This window comes from Dromiciops gliroides, chromosome 5 (genome assembly GCF_019393635.1).
Source record: "Dromiciops gliroides isolate mDroGli1 chromosome 5, mDroGli1.pri, whole genome shotgun sequence".
Taxonomy (NCBI): Eukaryota; Metazoa; Chordata; class Mammalia; order Microbiotheria; family Microbiotheriidae; genus Dromiciops; species Dromiciops gliroides.
In genome coordinates this window covers 57,387,881-57,408,013 of record NC_057865.1, presented here as the reverse complement: position 1 = coordinate 57,408,013, position 20,133 = coordinate 57,387,881, and the positions used below count along the sequence as shown (strand labels likewise).

Genomic DNA, 20,133 nt, shown 5'->3' with positions numbered 1-20,133 from the left:
CAGAGTTCACAGGCAAGAGTGAGTGAGCCAGCGCGCCAGCCTCCCCCTTCCTCCTCCCACAAGCAAACGTTACTTCCTGATGCCAAAGAAAGCCACATGGTCCTGCCCTCAAAGGCCCTCTCCTCATGTTGGAGCTTTCCTACAGTAAGTCTCCAGCAAGTGGTGTCATTCCAATTGTTACACATATATGCAATGTATTTAAAGTTCTTTACTTGAAAAAGTTGTAAGGTTTATTGTCAATACATACAATTATGTTGCCTTGTACCAAGTCCTTTGAACAGCACTTATTTAGCGTCCCTGGCAGGGCATTCGAGGGAATACTGACGTTGATGAGGTCATAGATGCAGTGGGGTATAAATCATGTGATATTTTTCTGATGAATTTATTTCTACATTCTCCAAAGAAAATACTATCCAGAAAATCAATTTTTTTTTTAATGAAATCCCCTAAATTCATATTTTCATTCGGATTTTAGTGGGTTTTTATAAGATCTCTAATGGATTCAAAAGACTGTTATTCAACCTCTTTCACAGTAATCATTGTGATCTGATTTGAGAATTTGTCAGTGAATCCCTGGGTATTTATGCTTTTGTTTAGTCCATTTGGATCCATCTCTTTAAAGATTTTGAGCTTCTTTCCATAAAGGGAACCCATGTACAACTCTACCTAACACAATATCATTCAGAATAGAACATAATCTCAAAACACAATTCGACTGTGAAGATCTTCCTCTCTTTGCAGTGGAAAAACTCATTTCCTTCTTTATGTCTTAAAAAAAAAAAAAACCAAGCAGACTGAATATCAAAAACTAGAGACATAAAAAATGTATTCCAATACTGATTCAGACTACTCACACACAGTACTTCCTTGAAGAACATGTTTTTCTTTTTAAATTAGTAAAATAGACAGCTAAGTGAAGACCAAATGTGAAGGCTTAATCTCAAGAGAAAGTACAACTGGCTTGTACTATTTTTAAAAAGATCAAAGACCATATAAAACCGAAACTTATCTACTATTCATGATAGATTATCTGAATGTGGAAATTCAGCTTTAGTACCTTCTTAATGCTTTGGGAACACCATAAATAATAAATATTTATAGTGTGCTTTTGTGGGACTGATGAAATCACCTACATGTCTACACATGCTATGTATTTCTTTTGAGGTAAACAGAATCTATTTGCGAGTTCTAAGGAAATTACTATTCCCTTACTCAGCAGCAGAAGCTTCCACTTCAGTACTTCAAATGTAGCTTGATGTGGTTTATCATCTATGCTGGTCATTAGTCAAGTTACAAATTAATCTGGTTACATAAATGATTGTGGTTCATGAAAAGTGGAAGTATTTCATTTGTTTTCCCCCTCTCAATACCTCTAGTTGCTTTGGAGGGAATAACTCATGTAAGGAGGGTAGAAAGGCCTCTATGAGCTAGTCTTTGAAATGTACATATTTATTTGCTGCCTACTTTATGTCCCAGTTTCCATGGTGGTGGAGAAAGGAAAGACACAAACAAGACTAAGGGATTAGTATTGTGTGGTGATGGGTTGTTTTCTTCTAATTGACCATAGAATTTTACAAACTGGTAGCTTAAGTTGCTGATCCAGAAATGGGTTTGTACACAGTGAGGGTGACCAATGGCTTCATTATTCTCTTTCTTTCTTCTAAGGTTGTGGGGCAGGCTAATATTAAGTTAGTACAGAGAGGGGGATGAGGACAACTATGCCAGCTGGGAGCCCAAGGTTGTTTCTGTTCCTTTGTGTTTATCATTTCTAAGGCCTATTTTCAAGATGGAAGGACGTACGTGTTTAAGAGTTTAAGAGATTCAGAGGTTCTGTCCAAGAACTCTCCAAAGCCCAGAGCTATAATCAAAGAGTATCACTTGTCACTAGAGACACAGTAGTGGAAAAGGCTAGGCCAACAGAGAGGGTACCTGGCCCAGAAACAGGTAGGGTAGCTTGCCTTAGTTCCAGTTAGTCCCACCTGAGCAGCAGAGGGATTTGATCACTGCCTCTGTATGCCAGAGCAAGCCTCTTATATGCTCCACAAAAGGAAAATGTTAAAAATGTATTTCAGGGGCCAGTAGTATAGAGTCTACACTTTTACCTTGTGTTTCCTACATATGTTCATTATTACCATCATGTTTAAAGTCAGAGCCTACTCTCCCTATGAAGGCTGAGAGTACTGGTGGGGGAGTATAGACTTTTCTTTTTTTCTTTCTTTAAGATGGTGGTGTTTTGTATTGCTCATCCTTAGTTCCATACCTTCTTAGTGAATCCCTTTTGAAAAATTAAATTGATACATCCTGGTTGATTGTTAACAGCAAGTAATCAGTGAGAGAGACCAGGAGCAATATTACTAAAAAGACAGTCCTTCAGAGTTACAACTAGAATGCTGAGTAATAAGAAGCAGCTGGGGTTTTTTTGAAGATGCAACCTACCATTTTGAAAGTAAGTTCAGAAGAATAAGGTAAAGTGGGTACCATATTCAAAATCATGGGGAGGATACAACATGGTGGCAAAAACCGAGTGAACCTAAGGAATAAAAATTTACCTTTTAAAAACCAAAATAAATAGAATAATTCTGTTCCTATTTGGGGGGGGGAGGGGTCAGGGCAATGAGGGTTAAGTGACTTGCCCAGGGTCACACAGCTAGTAAATGTCAAGTGTCTGAGGCCAGATTTGAACTCACATCCTCCTGAAACCAGGGCCAGTGTTTTATCCACCGTGACCCCTAACTGCTCTCTGCTCTTCTTTTTTTCTTTGCAACAAACATTTGTTTTATTTTTTCCAGTTACATGTAAGGGTAGTTTTCAACATTTATTTTCATAAGATTTAGAGTTCCAAATTTTTCTCCCTCCCTCCATTTCCTTCCCCCTCCACAAGACAGCAACCAGGTTTTATATATGTACAATCCACACGTGCTATTTTTATCAGGTCTTTCTATAGGGGTGGATAGTATGCATCATCATTAGCCCCTTGGGATTGTCATGGATCATTGTATTGTTGAGAGTAGTTAAGCCATCCACAATTGCTCAAAGAACAATACTGCTGTCATTATGCACAATGTACTCCCAACTCTACTCATGTCACTATACATCAGTTCATATGAGTCTTTCCAGGTTTTTCTGGTATCATCCTGTTTGTCATTTCCTATAGCACAATACCATTTCACTACAATCATATAGCACCACAACTTCTTCAGTCATTCCTCAATTGATGGACATTCCCTTGATTCCCAATTCTTACCCACCACAAAGATGCTATAAACATTTTTTGTACAATTTTTCCCCCTTTTCTTTTTCATGATTACTATTGTTAACTGTTTCCCTCCATCCTATTCCCTTCTCCATGATATATACTCTATTATCTATCTTCTCTCACCCTATCCTTCTTCAAAAGGGATTGGCTTCTGTCTTTCCCCTCCCCCAATCTGCCCTCCCTTCTTTTGCCTCTCTTTCTTTATCCCCATCCCCTCCTATTTTACTGCAGGGTTAGATAGATTACTCCACCCAATTGGGTGTGTGTATTAATCCCTCCTTGAGGCAACTCTCATGACATTAAGGTCTTTGAGCCTATTCTGATGAGTGTAAAATTCATTTACTGCCCTGTTCCTCCCCATTGTCTTCCCCCACTCCATAAACCCTTTCCTGTTTCTTTCATGTGGGATTTCACCCCATGCTACCTCTGCCCTTCCCCCTCCCCCAGTGCATTTTCTTCATGCCTCAATTTAACCCTAAAGGTGTCATCATGGAGCAACTAGGTGACACAGTGGATAAAGCATCCACCCTGGACCCAGGAGGATGCCAGCCAAAACCTGACCTCAGACACAAGACAATCACCCACTGCGTGACCCCAGGTATGTCCCCCAACTCCAATTTTTTATGGTTCTCCAGGGTCTTGTATTTGAAAGTCAAATTTTCCATTCAGTTCAGGTCTTTTCATCACCAATACCAGAAAGCCCTCTTCTTCATTGAAGTCGCATTTTTCCTCTGAGAGATTATGCTGAGTTTTGCTGGGTAGGTGATTCTTGGTTGTATTCCCAATTCTTTTGCCCTCTGTAATATCATATTCCATGCCTTCTGGTCCTTTAATGTAGAAGCTGATAGATCTTGTCCTATCCTGACTGGGGTTCCACAGTATTTGAATTCTTTCTTCTCCCACTCTTTTTTATATACATTAATGTAGCCTGGTCATTTCCAATAGACTGTAAGTTGTCTGAGGGAAAGGATTGTTTTATTTTTGATGTTTGTTGGAATAGCCAATACCTTGCTTATAGCATTTCCTTAATGATAACATTTTGAGTAGAATTAAATTGAAATACTATGTAGATATACATTATTATATAGTTTATTAAAATAAATATAGCAAGGGGAAGGTAGGTGGCACAGTGGATAGAGCACCAACCCTGGAGTCAGGAGGACCTAAGTTCAAATCTGGCCTCAGACACTTGACACTTACTAGCTGTGTGACCTTGGGCAAGTCACTTAACCCCAATTGCCTCACCCCCAAAATAAATAAATAAACAAACAAACAAACAAACAAATAAATATAAATAAATAAATAAAGCAATATAGTAAGTAACATAACATTTGTAAGGTATTTAGCACTTCAGGAAATATTATAGCATATGCAGAAATGCTGGTGTTTTTTATTTTTAAACAAGCTCTGGCTGTTGGCTACAAAAGATTAGAGTCTTTAGATCTTTTTCTAAAATGCTGTATTTTTGGAAAGTAAATATATGACTTTCTAGCTACTCCTGTCATTTTTTTCTCATATACAATATAGACTTAATGTACAATAACTATCTATTTTAAACCACCTATTTCATTGCATCCTAGAAGATTTAGAACTAGAAGAAATATAAAGGCCGTATAGTTAATACCCCTTCATTTTATAGATGAGTGAATGGAGGTCCAGAAATGTAAAGCTATAATTGTAGATGTCCTGCAAGGATCCATGTGGACCCTCTTGTCTTTTTCCTTTACTAAATTTCACTTGATGAACTCATAGGCTCCTGTAGATTTAATAAACATTTTTTTTCAATGTGAATGATTCCCAGATCTGTATTTACAGCCCTAGTCTCTTTACTGAGCTCTAATCTGGGTCACCAGCAGCCTTTTAGACAGTTTGAACTAGATCTCTATAGGTATCTTTAGTTTAATGTTTCTAAAACAACTTATCTCTCACCCTAACCTCAGTCCCCCCATTTCCAAATTACAATAAAGATGGGAACCCTTCTAGTCACCCAGACTTACAATCTCAGTGTCATGTTCAACTCTACACTCTCACTCATCCTCCATATTAAATCTTTGGTCAAGTATTGTAGTTTCTACCTTAATATCTCTCACACACATCCCCTTGAGCCACTATACTAATCTTGGCAGAGGAAACTCTTCACTGTCAATAATTTTTGCTTATTCTTCTTGTCTCAAAGCTTTCCCCACTCTAATCGATCTTCCATTAAGTTACTAAAGTGATTCTTCTTAAAGCCCAGGTCTAACAATGTAACTCTCCTCTCACTAAGCATAGATGGCTTCCTTATTTACACTCGGTATCAAATATAAACACTTTCATTTATAGCCCTTCACTCCCTAATTCTAGCATTCTTACATCTTACTTTTGTCCATGTTCCAGTGACAATGACCTGCTCTGTCTTCAGATTCTATGAGTTTTCAAATGTTGTCCCCCATGCCTGGACTGTTCTCCCTCCTACACTCTGTATTGTGAATTCTCCAGGCTCTGAGAAGACTCAACTCAAATCTGACCTTCTACAAGAAGCCTTTTCTAATCCTTTTCACTATAGTGACTTCCTTCTGGCATTCCCTTCCATCTACTCTGTACCTATCTTGAACATAAAAAAGTTGTTTACTTGTCTTACCCATTAGATTGTGAGCTCCTTGAGGTCAGGAACCATGTTTAAACTTTCTTAGTATCCCTAGTGCTTAACACAGTGACTGGCTTTTAAAAAATACTTTTAATTTTATTTTTTTAAAAAAGTCTTTTCACTATATTAGACTACCTTTATATATCTACATACACAAAAAGCAGGATTTTATATATTTGTGATATAACATTTCCATAAATTTGGAACCATACTTCAAAGCTATAGGTTAGATAGAGCAGAACTTTTAATCTGATGGTGTGAGCTCAGGGACAAGATTTAAGGGCTTTTTGTGCTGGACTTGAGCTTGCTGTCATAACCTCATTACACTTCAATTCATAATATTAGCATAACATCACTAGTCACAGGGAAAATGACAAGGCTGCTTGGTATTTCAGTAATTAGTATTTGATATTTGAGGGAAAATCAGGTAGAAAAATGAAGGAAAGATTAAACACACTGGATCAGACTCCAATTTTCTCAATACCATCACAGAGAATATGAATTTGGTTCATTATTTTCATCACCTTACCTACAAATAGAGAAAACGTTATAAATAATTTAATTGGATAATTTTCAAAAAGAAAAGTGCCATAGTGGGTAAAAGATCTGACCTAGAGGCAGGACAACTTGGATTCAAATTCTGCCTACAAAACTTACTAACTATATGATCCTGGGCAAGTGAATTAAAGTCTCTTGGCCTCAGTTTCCTGATCTATAAAATGGTGGCGAGAGTAATAACTATAGTAGCCACCTACCTGGATTGATATGAGGCTTAAATGAACAAATGAACATATAAAATGCTTGGAAAATACTGAAGTCATATATAATTGGCAATTACTATACCTCGATAGCCCCCCCCACCCCACCCATTTCCTTGTCCATAAAAGAAGAGCAGGGTTACATCGTCTTTGAAGTCCCCTTTGGCTCTATGATTCAACTATCTTGAGGAGAGCATAATGTGGGACAACATAATAAACACAACGATATTCTTATTAAGTGTCACAATTAATGCTAAGGTAAAAGGAATAATGAATAGTACCCTAGACATAAATTTTTGTTTCAATAAATATGAAAAGAACGTTCTATGTGATGATGTATAATAAGTCCAAATACAAAATTTATCAGTCTAAGCAACTGGTGTTTGTTGTTGTTGTTTTTGGAATGAGTAACAAAATATGAACTACAGCTAATATTTTATACCACCTTTGTTAAAAGCCTTAGATTACAGATGGATATAAAAATATCTATATATAATATTAATCTTCATATATAAATGCACATATATTCACATGTGCATGTATAATATGAATTTTTTGATACATGCATGTTTTTGTAAATATGTGTATGCATGTTTATCTACACACACATTCATTCTTTCTCATTTATAAGTACAAAACGTGAGCAAGTCTGGAGCATCACATTGCATTCTAAGTATCTTATTTTAAGGACATTGACAGATTGGAACATATTCAAAGGCAAGATTAGACTGCTTAAGAGGACTAGAAGCAATGCCAAATGCAGATCATTTGATGGAACTAGAAATTGTTTAGGCTGAAGTGAAGTATTAGGGGAGACATAGCATGCTTAAAAAGACTGAGCTAGGAGCAAATCAAAGTAGAGTGGCAGATGGAAAATCAAAGTAAGGTAAAACTTCTAATGATCAGGACCAGACAAAAGCAAAATGGGATGTCTTGTATAGCAGTGAGTTCTTCTTCCTTGGTAATTTTCAATTACTACTTGTTAAAGAGAATGTTCTGATGGTAGCTGGCCGAGATGGACTTTTTGGGTCCTTTTCAACTCAAAGACAGTATGACCATTCAAATGGGACTGTTTGGTTGCTGAGGCACTTATTTTAATCACTAAACACATAATAATTAGATTTGCTTCTTGATAGGGACAAAGAGATGCTTGAAAAGCAAAGGAATTTTTTTTTCAAGGAATTAGCTTGTTGGATCTTGGCTAAAACCAATGTCTTTAAGACATTACTGACATTGTTCTTTTCCCCTTTGGTATGATGTTGCCCTTTGGTGATTTCATTTTTTCTAACTGGTGGCAGAAACATCTTCAGTGTGAGGTTTAGAAATGGGAAGCTCAGAATCTCCTCATCTCTCCCATTAATCAGATCTGGGGTTAAGTTTACTATTTCAGTTGAAAATGATAAAAATTTCATCTGTGACAGCCACAGATTATTTTTATTTTCAAAGAATCCTACTCCTGAATGAAAAATAGGTGAATATCATTTATGTCAAAGGTTCACACTGGGTTTTTAAAATTTGTTTTAAGAAAGTAGCACATGATTTTAGTATACCACTTTGAAAATGAATTTACAAAATATATAGCAATGAAGTGGACAAGAATCAAAATTATTTTAAAATCATGGACTATTTTCATTAGCCTGAAAAAGTAGACTTCTTTTTGAAAGTTAATGTCTTATTATATGAAAAGAGCTTAGGGGGGGCAGCTAGGTGGCACAGTGGATAGAGCACCGGCCCTGGATTCAGGAGGACCTGGGTTCAAATCCAGCCTCAGACACTTAACACTTAATAGCTGCGTGACCCTCGGCAAGTCACTTAACCCCAATTGCCTCACCAAAAAAAAAAAAAAAAAAAGAAAGAAAGAGCTTAGAAAGGGGAATGGACAAATCCTTAAGGAATACTAAGTTTTGACTTTTGTAGTAGCTGATTGTGCACAACATGCCCAGATATTTCTTTTTTGTTCTAATAAAATATATGGACCTCCAAAGCCTATTAACAGCCACATGTGACTAAGTAACCATTGTATGGTGACCCTGTGTGATGGTAATACTATGTAATGACAAAAAAATCTTCCAATTGACTGAATAACAAGAAGAATTGATGACTCACGAGGTGCTGGGCTACAAATGAGTGAATCTATATGGCCTGCCTGTCTTTCATTCTCCTGTTCCAGAAGCAAAAGAGGAAAGGACTGCTGTGAAATTAAGGTTACAGGAAATGGGCCTCCATAAAGGAATGAAACAATTTCCAGAGCAAGAAATAAGAAGATACCCCTTGGGCGCATGTGTTCTTGACATATATGCTTCACTTCTATAGCATTTTATCCTTAACTTCCTTGGCACCTTGTTGGGCAAGGGGAGACTTTGAAAGGATTGTTTATTTTTTTTAAATCTTTCTATACCTCCTCAGGATATCAATTTTCTAAAAACTAATAGAATTCAACTGGATAAATAATAATGGAGATCACATTAGTGGGGGCTACTGATCAGCAGTACTGGAAAGCACCAAACCTCCCATGTTTTCCCTAGAACTTTGATGGGGCTAATAACCATTACCTCATGGTGACCTCATACTATTATATTAAGTGTAAGTTAAGAGAGTAAGCCCAGAGGAAGTACTAAAATAGCATCAAAGATCTTGAGTGACCTCAAAGGCCACATTTAAAACTCCCTACTTCATTAAAAGTAGGGATTCTAATATCCAGGGAGATGAAGGGATGACAAAGGTCACTTAAGCAATCACTTCTGAAGAAGTAGAAATCTTGGATTATTACTTCTTCCTAGGTGAAGATGAGCTATTATAGTTTACTATGGCTTCCTTTTACAGTATAATACATACACATGTATACATTTGCATATAAACATATATACACATCTGTGTATATATACATAGATATGTATACATATTTTTTTTCCAGAGTTATTTGGTCTGGACTATAGATATCATTGACTTGAGCACCCTACAGTTAGAAAACTATCAACACAAACTGGAACCTGATGCTTTGCCACTTGAAATTGTAGAGATTGGCAAGGGTCACTAAGAGTTTAAGATACCTGCCCAAGGCCACACAGCTAGAGTAGCACAGCAAAGCTGGTATGGAATTCATATATTTCTGATTTAGCTCAGCTCCTTATCAACTAATCCACACTACCTCTCTTAAAAAATTTCAGTAAAATATAATTTCTGTCACCAATGTATATTATTCTTTCTCCTTAAATGACCCAATGATTCATACAAATCTTTAATGTTCAGCTATTACCACCATACAGATCCCCTGGGACTAAATACCCATCCTCTACAAATCAAAATAATTCTGCATCAAAAATTATTAAATTTCAAGTATTTAATCCTAATATCTCCAAAATTAAATAAGCTCCATGTTTTCATATCCATTATATCAATTAAAACACTCTTTGGTGTTTTATGTATATGTTTTTTTTAATTATTATTTTTTAAATTTTATTTATTTATTGAGGGGCAATGAGGGTCAAGTGACTTGCCCAGGGTCACACAGCTTGTAAGTGTCAAGTGTCTGAGGCTGGATTTGAACTCAGAACCTCCTGAATCTAGGGCTGGTGCTTTATCCACTGCACCACCTAGCTGCCCCCTCTATTTTTTTTTTGTTTGTTTGTTTGTTTGTTTTTTTTTTGCAGGGCAATGGGAGTTAAGTGACTTGCCCAGGGTCATACAGCTAGTAAGTGTGGATTTGAACTCAGGTACTCCTGAATCCAGGGCTGGTGCTTTATCCACTGCGCCACGTAGCCGCCCCCTGCCCCCTCTATTTTTAAATAGACCTGTAATTGAAGAAAAGATAGTCCTAACAACATGGACTGATAAAGAAGCAAGGTGGTCATGGAGATATAATGGAGAGATATGCTTTTGAGCAGTAAACTAGAAGAATAATTTATCGACAGTGATCAATTCCATCTGAGCACCTTTCAGACTGGCTTCTCAAGACCTTTTGAATAGTAAATGGTGCTCTGCTCAAATTCCAGTGCTAGGCAAGTTTTCATAAATTTTCCCCAAGTTTTGACTTCTTTATTACTATTTTTCAAACTGGCTCATGATATGAAGTGTTTCCTGTATTTGTATCTTGATAGAACTAATGCTTATGTCATTCCCAAAGTTCTGGAGAAGTCTTATAAGACCCAGTGGTAATTACAGCTAGGTCCCAATTAGTGCAAATAATGAATTTCTCCAAGGGGTCAAATTCATACCACATGTTTCCATTTGGCAGGAATTAATTACTATACTTTAAATATAAATATACTTTAAAAAAAGTAAAATTAAATAAAATGACATCTTCTTGGGACTCCAAATTTCCTTCAAGACTGTTCAAATGTCACCTTCCAAAAGGGACTTTTCCTAATATCCCAGATTCTTAGTACTCCTCTACACACTCACACACACACACACACACACACACACACACACACACATCTATTTATCTTTATCTATTGTGGCTTCCCTTCCTCTTCCTCTTCTCCTGAGAAAATAAGCTCTTTGAAGGTAGGGACACTTTTTATTCAATCTTGGTAACTTTAATATGTGCCACATTGCTTGGCACATGGTAGGCACTTAATAAGTCTAAGTTTTATCAAATTAAATATATACCAGGAGGTGGGAAAAGATACTTTTAATCCCAGCTATTGAAGAGGTTAAGGCTGATGGTTATCTTCAGTCAGGGAATAATAAGCTTTAGGAGACTGTTCAAATAAGGTGTCTAATTTTAGCATCAATGCAATGAGACCTGAGAAGTGGCAGGGGCTGTGGATAGGAAGGTGGGAAAGGGGGACAGTACATCAGGTTATCTAAGGAAGGGAAAAATAGCACAGGGTGCAAATAGAGCTGGGCAAAGATCCAATCAGCAGTGGGATCAAGCCATGAGTAGTCCCTGTTGCTTCCAGCTTTGGTGTGATTGGAAGAATCAGATTTTAAAGAAAAAAGAAAATGCATGCTTTTGTTAGGAACTTTAAATGCTCTAAGAGAATGTGAACCATTGCTTTTACATTCAAAAGTTATGAGACTAATTTGGAAAACAAGTAATCTTAATATTTTTGTGTGTCATAGATCCCTTTGACATTCTTATGAAGGCTACAAAGTTTTTTTCTGAAAAAAAATGCTTTTCATTGATGTAGTAAAATAAAAGAATTATAAAGGAAACCAATTATATTAAGAGACAGCTGTTCATTTTTTAAAAGTTCATGGATTCCAGGTTAAGAAACCGTTTTTAATGTAAAGAATGTTTGGTTCATTTGAAATCTCTTTCACATAAGGATTTGAGATTTGGAAATAAATGGGCAATCTGTCATCCCCGGTCTGATTGAAAGTAGGTCAATATGATCTGAATGGAAGGAAAGTTTGGGGAATCATGGATTTGTAGCTGGAAGAGGTCTAAACAGCATTCTAGTTGAAACATCTCATTTAATGGAAGAGAATATTAAAGCCCAGGTAGAATAAGTCACTTCCCACAAATACTAAGTCTTAGAGATAGAATGTGATACCAAGTTGCCTGAATCTAGACCCAAGGCTCTATCCACTTTATTATGATGATCTAAAACATTCTTGTTAGTATTTTTTAACTTGCCCCTTTGGGCACTAAAATTAATGTGAATTGCTAAGAAATCATCTAAGATGATGTTGTTGCTATGGTAGTATCAACCCTTCATGACCCCATTTGGGTTTTTTTTGGCAGAGATACTAAAGAAGATTGCCATTTCCTTCACCAGTTCATTTTACTAATGAGGAAATTAAAGCAAACAGGGATAAGTGACTTTCCCAGAGTCACCCAGCTATTAAATGTCTGAGGCCAGATTTGCACCCAGGAAGATGTTTTCCTGGCATTCACTGAGACATGTAGCTGCTCCTTAAGATGATTTAAGTATGTTCAATAACAACAATTAAGAAACTCTAAATAGATCTTTCTTTTTTGGCTCTCTAACAAAACATAATATCCTATGTAATGAGAAATACTAGCTAATCTGTTATTTAGTTAATCTCCTAAACATCAGTTCCAGCTAAACATGTGGTTTAGGGCATATCAAAATAAATAATGAGAAAAAAGAGAGGTCTAGTGATTTTTCAATGCCTATTCAGCCTTTTGCAGGCTTTATTCAACTGCTTCAGTTTAAACAGTTAAGATTTGGAAATAATCTAGCATGGCTGGTGCCCACTATATGGTAAATAGTCGAAAATGACATATAGAGGGGTTGTGGGAAATCTTTTGGTTTGCCCAAGCCCATAAGCAAGCTAGAAGGTTATGACAATTATATAAATCCCTTCAGACAGTGGCACTTATCATGAGCATACATTCCATATAAGTGATTAAGTTAAACTGGAGAGAAGTACTCACTGCAATCAGCTTCATCAGACTGATCCATGCAGTCAGCCTTGTAGTCACAAACCAGATGGTATTCAATACACTTCTTGTCTTGACACATGAAATCTGTAGCTTCTGGGCAGATCTCAGATTTTTCTCCAACTGAAACCAACAGGATATTCAAGTCAATAGGACAGACATAGGAAAAAGGGTGCAAACTGGGATAAGGAAAAGACTTGTGACTTTACCGGTGTTGCTGTTTGTCATTGGTTCTCAAAGAAGACCATAGCATTGGGAGGTGATTGCACTGAATTGGATTTAAGTGAGGGAGGGCTGTGCAAGGTCACCAATCTCACTTTCTCCTCCAGAGCTATCTGAGTTCAGTGGCAAGATATTCATCAGGACTACTAGAGATGGCCCTGGATGTTTTAAAGGAATTGGGATTAAGCGACTTGCCCAGGGTTATATAACTAGTAAGTCTTAAGCCTTTGAGGCCAGATTTGAACTCACATCTTCCAGAACCACTTAGCTGCCCCATCATAAGTATAGGGGAATCCTGGATGAGGAAGAAGAGCTATCCTCTTTTGAATCAGGTGTGCAATTTATGATCTTAGAACATTGTCTAGGGGCCTGATTTGTCTAGGATCATACTGATGTGTGACAGAGATGGGATGTGAACTAGTTCTTTCTGACTCTAAGACCAACTCTCTATCCAGTACATGTGACTGCCTTTTACAACTGTTTAAGTCAATACTTTAATTAAATCAAAGTATACTCCTCATGGAATCATAGTACCATAGACTTAGATCTATAATTTCTATAATCATTTATATAGTACCTACTAGGTACCACGCATTGTGCTAAGTGCTTTAGAAATATTTCATTTGACCCTCACAGCAACCCTGTGATGTAGGTACTATTATTATCCCCTTTTATAATTGAGAAAACTGAGGCAAATAAAGGATAAGTGACTTGTCCAGGGTGAAAGAGCTAGTAAGTGTCTGAGGCTAAATCTGAAGTCATGTCTTCTTGACTCTGACTCTACTGTACTACCTAAGGGTATCTCACTTCATTTAGTTTAACCCCCTCATTTACAGATGAAGAAGTTGAAGCCCGGGGAATTTAAGTGACTTATCCAAGGTTACACAGGTAAAAGGGAACACAGATGGTATTCAAACCCAGGTCCTCGGACCTATTTCATTTCAGCATTTTACTTTGGTTGAATTTCATATTATGCGCAGTTACTAACAGAAGCTCATATGAGGTTATCCCATCCTGTTCTCTTTGTCATAATTCCTTTCTGCTACATCGATCATGATCAAGCCTGTGCATATTATAAGTGATTTTTTATTGATGTCCTTTTGTTTTTTATATAACTAAGATCTTTCAGTATCCCTCCTCTACCAGAGAATCATTCCAAATAACACGTGGTACTTTTAGACTGAAAAAAGGAAAAAAAAAAGAGGAAAAAACTAGCATAGACGATCAATACAATTGGACAGGTTTGAAAATTTGTGCAATGTAAAGTACCCATGGGACACACACCTCTGCCAAGGGTTGTGGTGGAAATGTCTTCTCATATCAAAGTTAATATGAGTTAACATTATTTTGAAATTATTACAACTATTTTTCTACTTTGTCAGTTGGACAGATATGCAGAATCAGTCGTGTAGCAGATAAAAGGGAAGAGGGAGTGCTAATCTCAGTCTTTCATAACACCAGCTTTCCTCTTGAGTCTCTGCTGATTCATATCATATAGGCATAACTCAAATGCCATTAGTGATATTCTTCTAGGTAAAAAAACTGGTGTCATTATTTAGTCATGTCCTTATGTTCCACAATGAAATTCTATTGGCTCTACTTAATCTTTCCTTTTGTTCTTCTATGCAACTATGTATTGAGGATACAGGGGTGATGGCAATCAGTAAAGTCTTAATTGAATTGTATGCTTAGGATCTGTAGTGGGTCCCATGGAAGCGGGGAGACTATGTAATAAAAGTTCAAAGACTTGATTCAATAAAAAGACAGGGTTTCCCTACAATCCTTACTAAAAGCCATGTAATGGATAGAGTATTTGACTGGGTATCAAGAGGCCTGGACTTTATTCCTAGTTCTGTCAGTGTCTAGAAATGGGTTAACTTTGAACAAATCCCATTACGTCTCTGGGTCTCCTATTGCTTGTTTGTAAAATGAGAGGAGTAGAATTTATTGGAAAAGTCAGCATCCAAAAGTTCTTTAGAGGCCAGAATATTGTGCCAAATCTAATGAGGTTGAAATTTAATAATAAAGAATGTAAATGCAGTTTTACATTTGGATTCAGAAAAGCTGTCTCCCAAGACCGAAATGGAATTATTAGGCTTTAGTTTGCCACAAAAATATCTGGAAGTTTTAAGGGAAAGTGAGCAAGCACATTATGAGTCAAGAGTTATGATATGACAGCCCAACAGCTGGTGTGATAGTAGGTTGCATTGAGTGACAAAACTTCTAGGAATAATGAGTCAATGGTCCTGTTGTACCCTGCCCTAGACAGATATGGGGTTCACTTGTGGTCACCACATCTTAGGGCAGAAATTGATAACTTGGACAATGCCTAGGGGTGGTAAACAGAATGGGGAAAGTGATCACGGTCATGGCAGATGAAGTTTTAGAAAATGAGGATGTTGCATCTGGAGAAGAGAAGACAAGTTGGGAGTGATGAGTGTGTGAAGGAACTTTTAGCAATTAGTGCAGTACCAGAAGCAGACTAATTGAAAGGTTAGTTGTCTTCAAGGATCTTACAGTCTGTCATATGAAAGAGGGTTTAAGTTTGACTTTACACAGAAGGTAAAAATGGGTGGATATTGCAAAGGAGACAGACAGGTCTAAAGAAAGGAAAGACATTATAACAACCACAACTACTGAAAATCAGGACAAGAAGTAGTGCCTTGGAAAGTAGTAGACTCCTACTCTGGATGTCTTTAAGCAAAGACTACATGAACCTTGTTAGGTATGATGTAGGTAGTTTTCCTTATCAGGTTTGGGTTGGACTAGCATGTCTCTACTGACACCCTTTGTATTTTTTGGTGATGATGAGTACCTATTTTCCAATCTCTTTCTTATCCTCAGACTAAATGGATGTTCATTCCAAAAACCTGCAATTCAGGTATATGCTAACCTATTTAAGCCTTGCTATGATTATAATCAAAACAAAGCAATACTCCTCTCAAATCTATGCATGCTATTGTGATGGTTGCAGTGACTTAAAAGTCCCCATGGATAAAGGAAAGCCTTTTTTCCTTTTTCTTTTCTTTTCTTTTTTTTTTGTGTGTGCCAATGAGGGTCAAGTGACTTGCCCAGGGTCACACAGCTAGTAAGTGTCAAGTGTCTGAGGCTGGATTTGAACTCAGGTCCTCCTGAATCCAGGGCTGGTGCTTTTTCCACTGGGCCACCTAGCTGCTCCCAGGAAAGCCTTTAAGGCAATAGGAACTATCATTAAAATTACTTCATATACAAAACCCAACTTTTTTAACATTCTTAGTACTCAAGGTATTTTGTAGTAAGCATGATGGATTGCCCTGAGCTATCTGTCATGACACCAATATTGAATGATGCATCTGGTTCTATTATGAATTGTTGGCTTCTAAAATTCACTTAAAATGTTACAAATGGATCCTTTTCTTTCTAAAATATAATTTACAATCCTTTCCTCTTTTTTTCCTTCTATAATGCTTATAAAGAATAATACTATCATTCCCATTTTGCAAATGATGGAATTGGGTAAGAGAGGATATGAAAGGCCACAAAGTGAGAGTGGGTCTTCCATCAAGGTACAAGCAACTCACGATAACCATAAGTGCTTAAGAGTTTCAGTGACTTCCATTTAAAATATGTGCTTCATTAACTTCAACAAATTAATGAAGTCCAGAAATACTTCCTCCATATAGGCAATTATCATCCTGAAGTGAAGATGCCTGGAGCAAGGAGTACTTTGGCCAATGCTGGAAAAGGCGAAAAGTGTTCATTTGCAAAAAGGCTTGATGACTGAACGTTCACACGTGTATTTTCCTAAGTACTGGATTCTTTCCCAGGATCTACTAAGGAAAATAGCCTAGTTCCCAGAAATCCCCTACAAATAGCTTTTCATCTAAATAAAGAAGTATAAGGCATCACAACTGAAGCATCACCAAGGATTCAACCTAGGAGCACCATGAAAATAAAGAACTAAGTGTGCACATGTTCATTGAGGGCTCTTGCCATATACATTATAGTTAACACCAATGTGAAATGTACAATTAACTCAGGACAGCAAGGTGACCTTATTTTACATGAACATCTCTGTATTTGAGAGTATTTATATTTTTCTATGTTCCAGGAAGGAAAGTTGCATAATTACCCTGGAAGAGGGGAATAGAGGCCAATTTGACTAATCTGTTCTTTGGCTCTTTTAAATATGCGTAAAGTAGAATATTTTATTAATGTTGCTCAGGGTAAACTTCCCCAGTAAATGTGAAACTAAAAGGACACTGAAAGAATTTAAAGAGCAATGATGCTAATGGGCTGATGCAGGAAAATAAATATTTCCTGCTGAAAATAACATTATGGAAAATGTTGGGTAAGGAAATACCCCATAATAATCCATGGCAGGTAGGAGGTACAATGGACAGAGGATTGGGTCTCTTGTCAGGAAGAACTGAGTTCAAATCCAACTTTGGGTACTTACTAGCTGTGACCCTGGGCAAGTCATTTAACCTGTATATGCCTCAGTTTCTTCATATAATATATAATTATATAATATATAATATAAATGAGGATAATAATAGCACTTATTCCCTAGGGTTGTTATGAGGATCAATTGAGATAATATTAATGCACTTTGCATCATGCCTGCCATGTAGTAAATTCCACATAAATATTATTATTATTATTACTTACACTTAGAGAGTTCTCTAAAATGGGGGGAGTTATATACCTAGGGTTACACAGCTAGTACATGCCAGAGATGGGATTTGTCCTTGAGGTTGTCTCTATCCACTATATATTCCTGCCTCTCCCATTATATATGGCTCACTGGGGATCCACTTTTCTAAGCCTATCATTAAGGACTCTGCCAGCTCTTGTCTTGACTTCCAACAGGGCAGGGGGAGGGGACCTTTCTCCCTTCCCCATTTCTCCATAGTAGCTATGCTGGCTATTTATCCCCAATAAGGCAGTAAGTCCATGGGACTGCCAGTGACTGAATCCCCAAATAATTAGCTGCCTTGTCAGCTTTGTGTTTCGTTCTCTGAGCAAAGGTGGACAATCTGTAAACACCCTTTTGTACTTAGCACCTTTTATTTTAAATTATTGCTACCAATGTTGTTTTGGTTTCAAGAAAGCTAGAGAAAGGCCTTCCAAAGAATAGGGAGATCCTGAGTAGAGCATTTATGGGGAGAGGGGATCAGAGTACATAGGAACAAAGAGGGATGTAATCTTCACTTGCTGAGGGAAATAACCACAATGAGATCAGAAATCCATCAAAATACCTAAGAGTTAACAGCTTTTTCTCAAACTAGACTGTAAGCTCTGTGAGGACATGGATTATATCTTATTTAATATTTATATCTCCAATTGTGCCTGGCAGAGTACTCTGCAGACTGGAAGTACTTAATTTGTTTTGATTGCATAAACAAATCTTTCAAGGGAGGAAAAAGAGGAAGAAAAAGCAAGGAGGGGTTTGTAGGTCTGTTATATCAGGAAAGGCTGGAATTAAAGAGACCAAGTCATAAATTGGTACAATAATTCGGGCAGACTGATTCAAATCTGGTCAATCAGGCTGATGATGGAAACGGTTACAAAGGGTTGGCTTAGAAAGACAGTGGACAAATTATCATTAGGACTGGGTAGAATCTTGTCATCTCTATCTCCACAGCATCTCTTGGATGTGATTCCTTTGCTATGCTTCCAAAGACATTGAGCTGGTTCAGGGTCTCATAACTCCTTTCCTGGAACATTGCAACAGTCTCCTAATTGGTCTCACAGCTTCACGTCCTTTCTATATAGCTGCCAAAAGGATTTTCCTAAAGCGTAGGTCAAATGACATTACTCTACTCAATGACTTTTAGTGGTTCCTTATTATCTCTCAGATAAAATATAAACTTATCCTTTTGTCATTTCAAGCCCTCCATAATGTGACCCAAACCTACCTTTCCAGCATTCTTACTTATTTCTCTCCTTCCCTTCCACTATCAGATTTGACATTCAATCTCTTATCTCCTTGCCTTTGAACTAGTTGAGAAGAATTGTTTACCTCTTGTCAGTATCTTGATATCCCTGGACTCAGGCATCAGCTCCTAGAAGCCTTTCCTGATCCTCCAGCTACTAGAGCCTCCTCTAAACCTTACTTCCTTGATATCAATTTAATATAAACACATTTTGATAAGAACAGCAGTTTGCTAAACTAGCTTCCCTGATCCTGACAAAGATTCCTCCTAGTAAACACAACCTGCTTTACCTCAACTTCTTAATGCAACCTCCAAGTCTGGGGGCATAAAAGGTCCCGGCTGCATGTTTTCAGGGCTTCTCAGACTTCAGAGATTCTTGAGATCATGTGAATGGCCATGCCCTGATGACTGACGGACCAATCAGATGATGTTTCCAGATGGAGACCAGGGAGGCCAAAGCCAGGGAAGCTAAGCTTCCTTCTTAAGTATGCTGGATGTGTTAAGGCAAAGCAAACTTCCTTTGTTGTGATTTGTGAGTGTGCCATTTTGTCCTAACATTGAACCTGCATTAAGACGGTACTGAGTGTAGAGTCATACCTACAACACGTGTGGGGAACACACAGACATTGTATCCCCTTTGTTCAATTATAACTTCTACAATAACAATGCTTACTTTACTTTTTTGTGTCTGTATCTGCAGAAACTTGCACAGTTCCTGGAACATAAAACTACTTTAAAAAGTCTTGATTGATTAAAGAAGATAAAGAGTCAAATAAACACAAGGATTACAAGCCAGAAACTGATGTTGATAGTCACTTGCTGAATTCCTTACTTTAGACAGGTGCCTCCAGGTACCTGACTACATAAGCACTGGCCTAACCTAGTTCTGAACACTGGTTTCAGCCACAGTGGGAAAAAATCTGAAGAAATATCTAGAAGCAGGTGGAGGAGACTTGTTCTCATGATCCTCATTGGGATGTGAGCACCTTCAAGGTAGA

The 20,133-nt window shown here is 37.3% G+C and overlaps 1 protein-coding gene across 1 annotated transcript in view; it reads right to left on the bottom strand.

The window, feature by feature from the left end:
- The window catches only part of MALRD1 (MAM and LDL receptor class A domain containing 1), a 910,872-nt gene that overhangs the window by 235,617 nt on the left and 655,122 nt on the right, over positions 1 to 20,133 (bottom strand). The window contains 1 exon segment of the mRNA XM_043967510.1: positions 12,990 to 13,118. Within this exon segment, the coding sequence (XP_043823445.1) occupies positions 12,990 to 13,118 (129 nt within the window).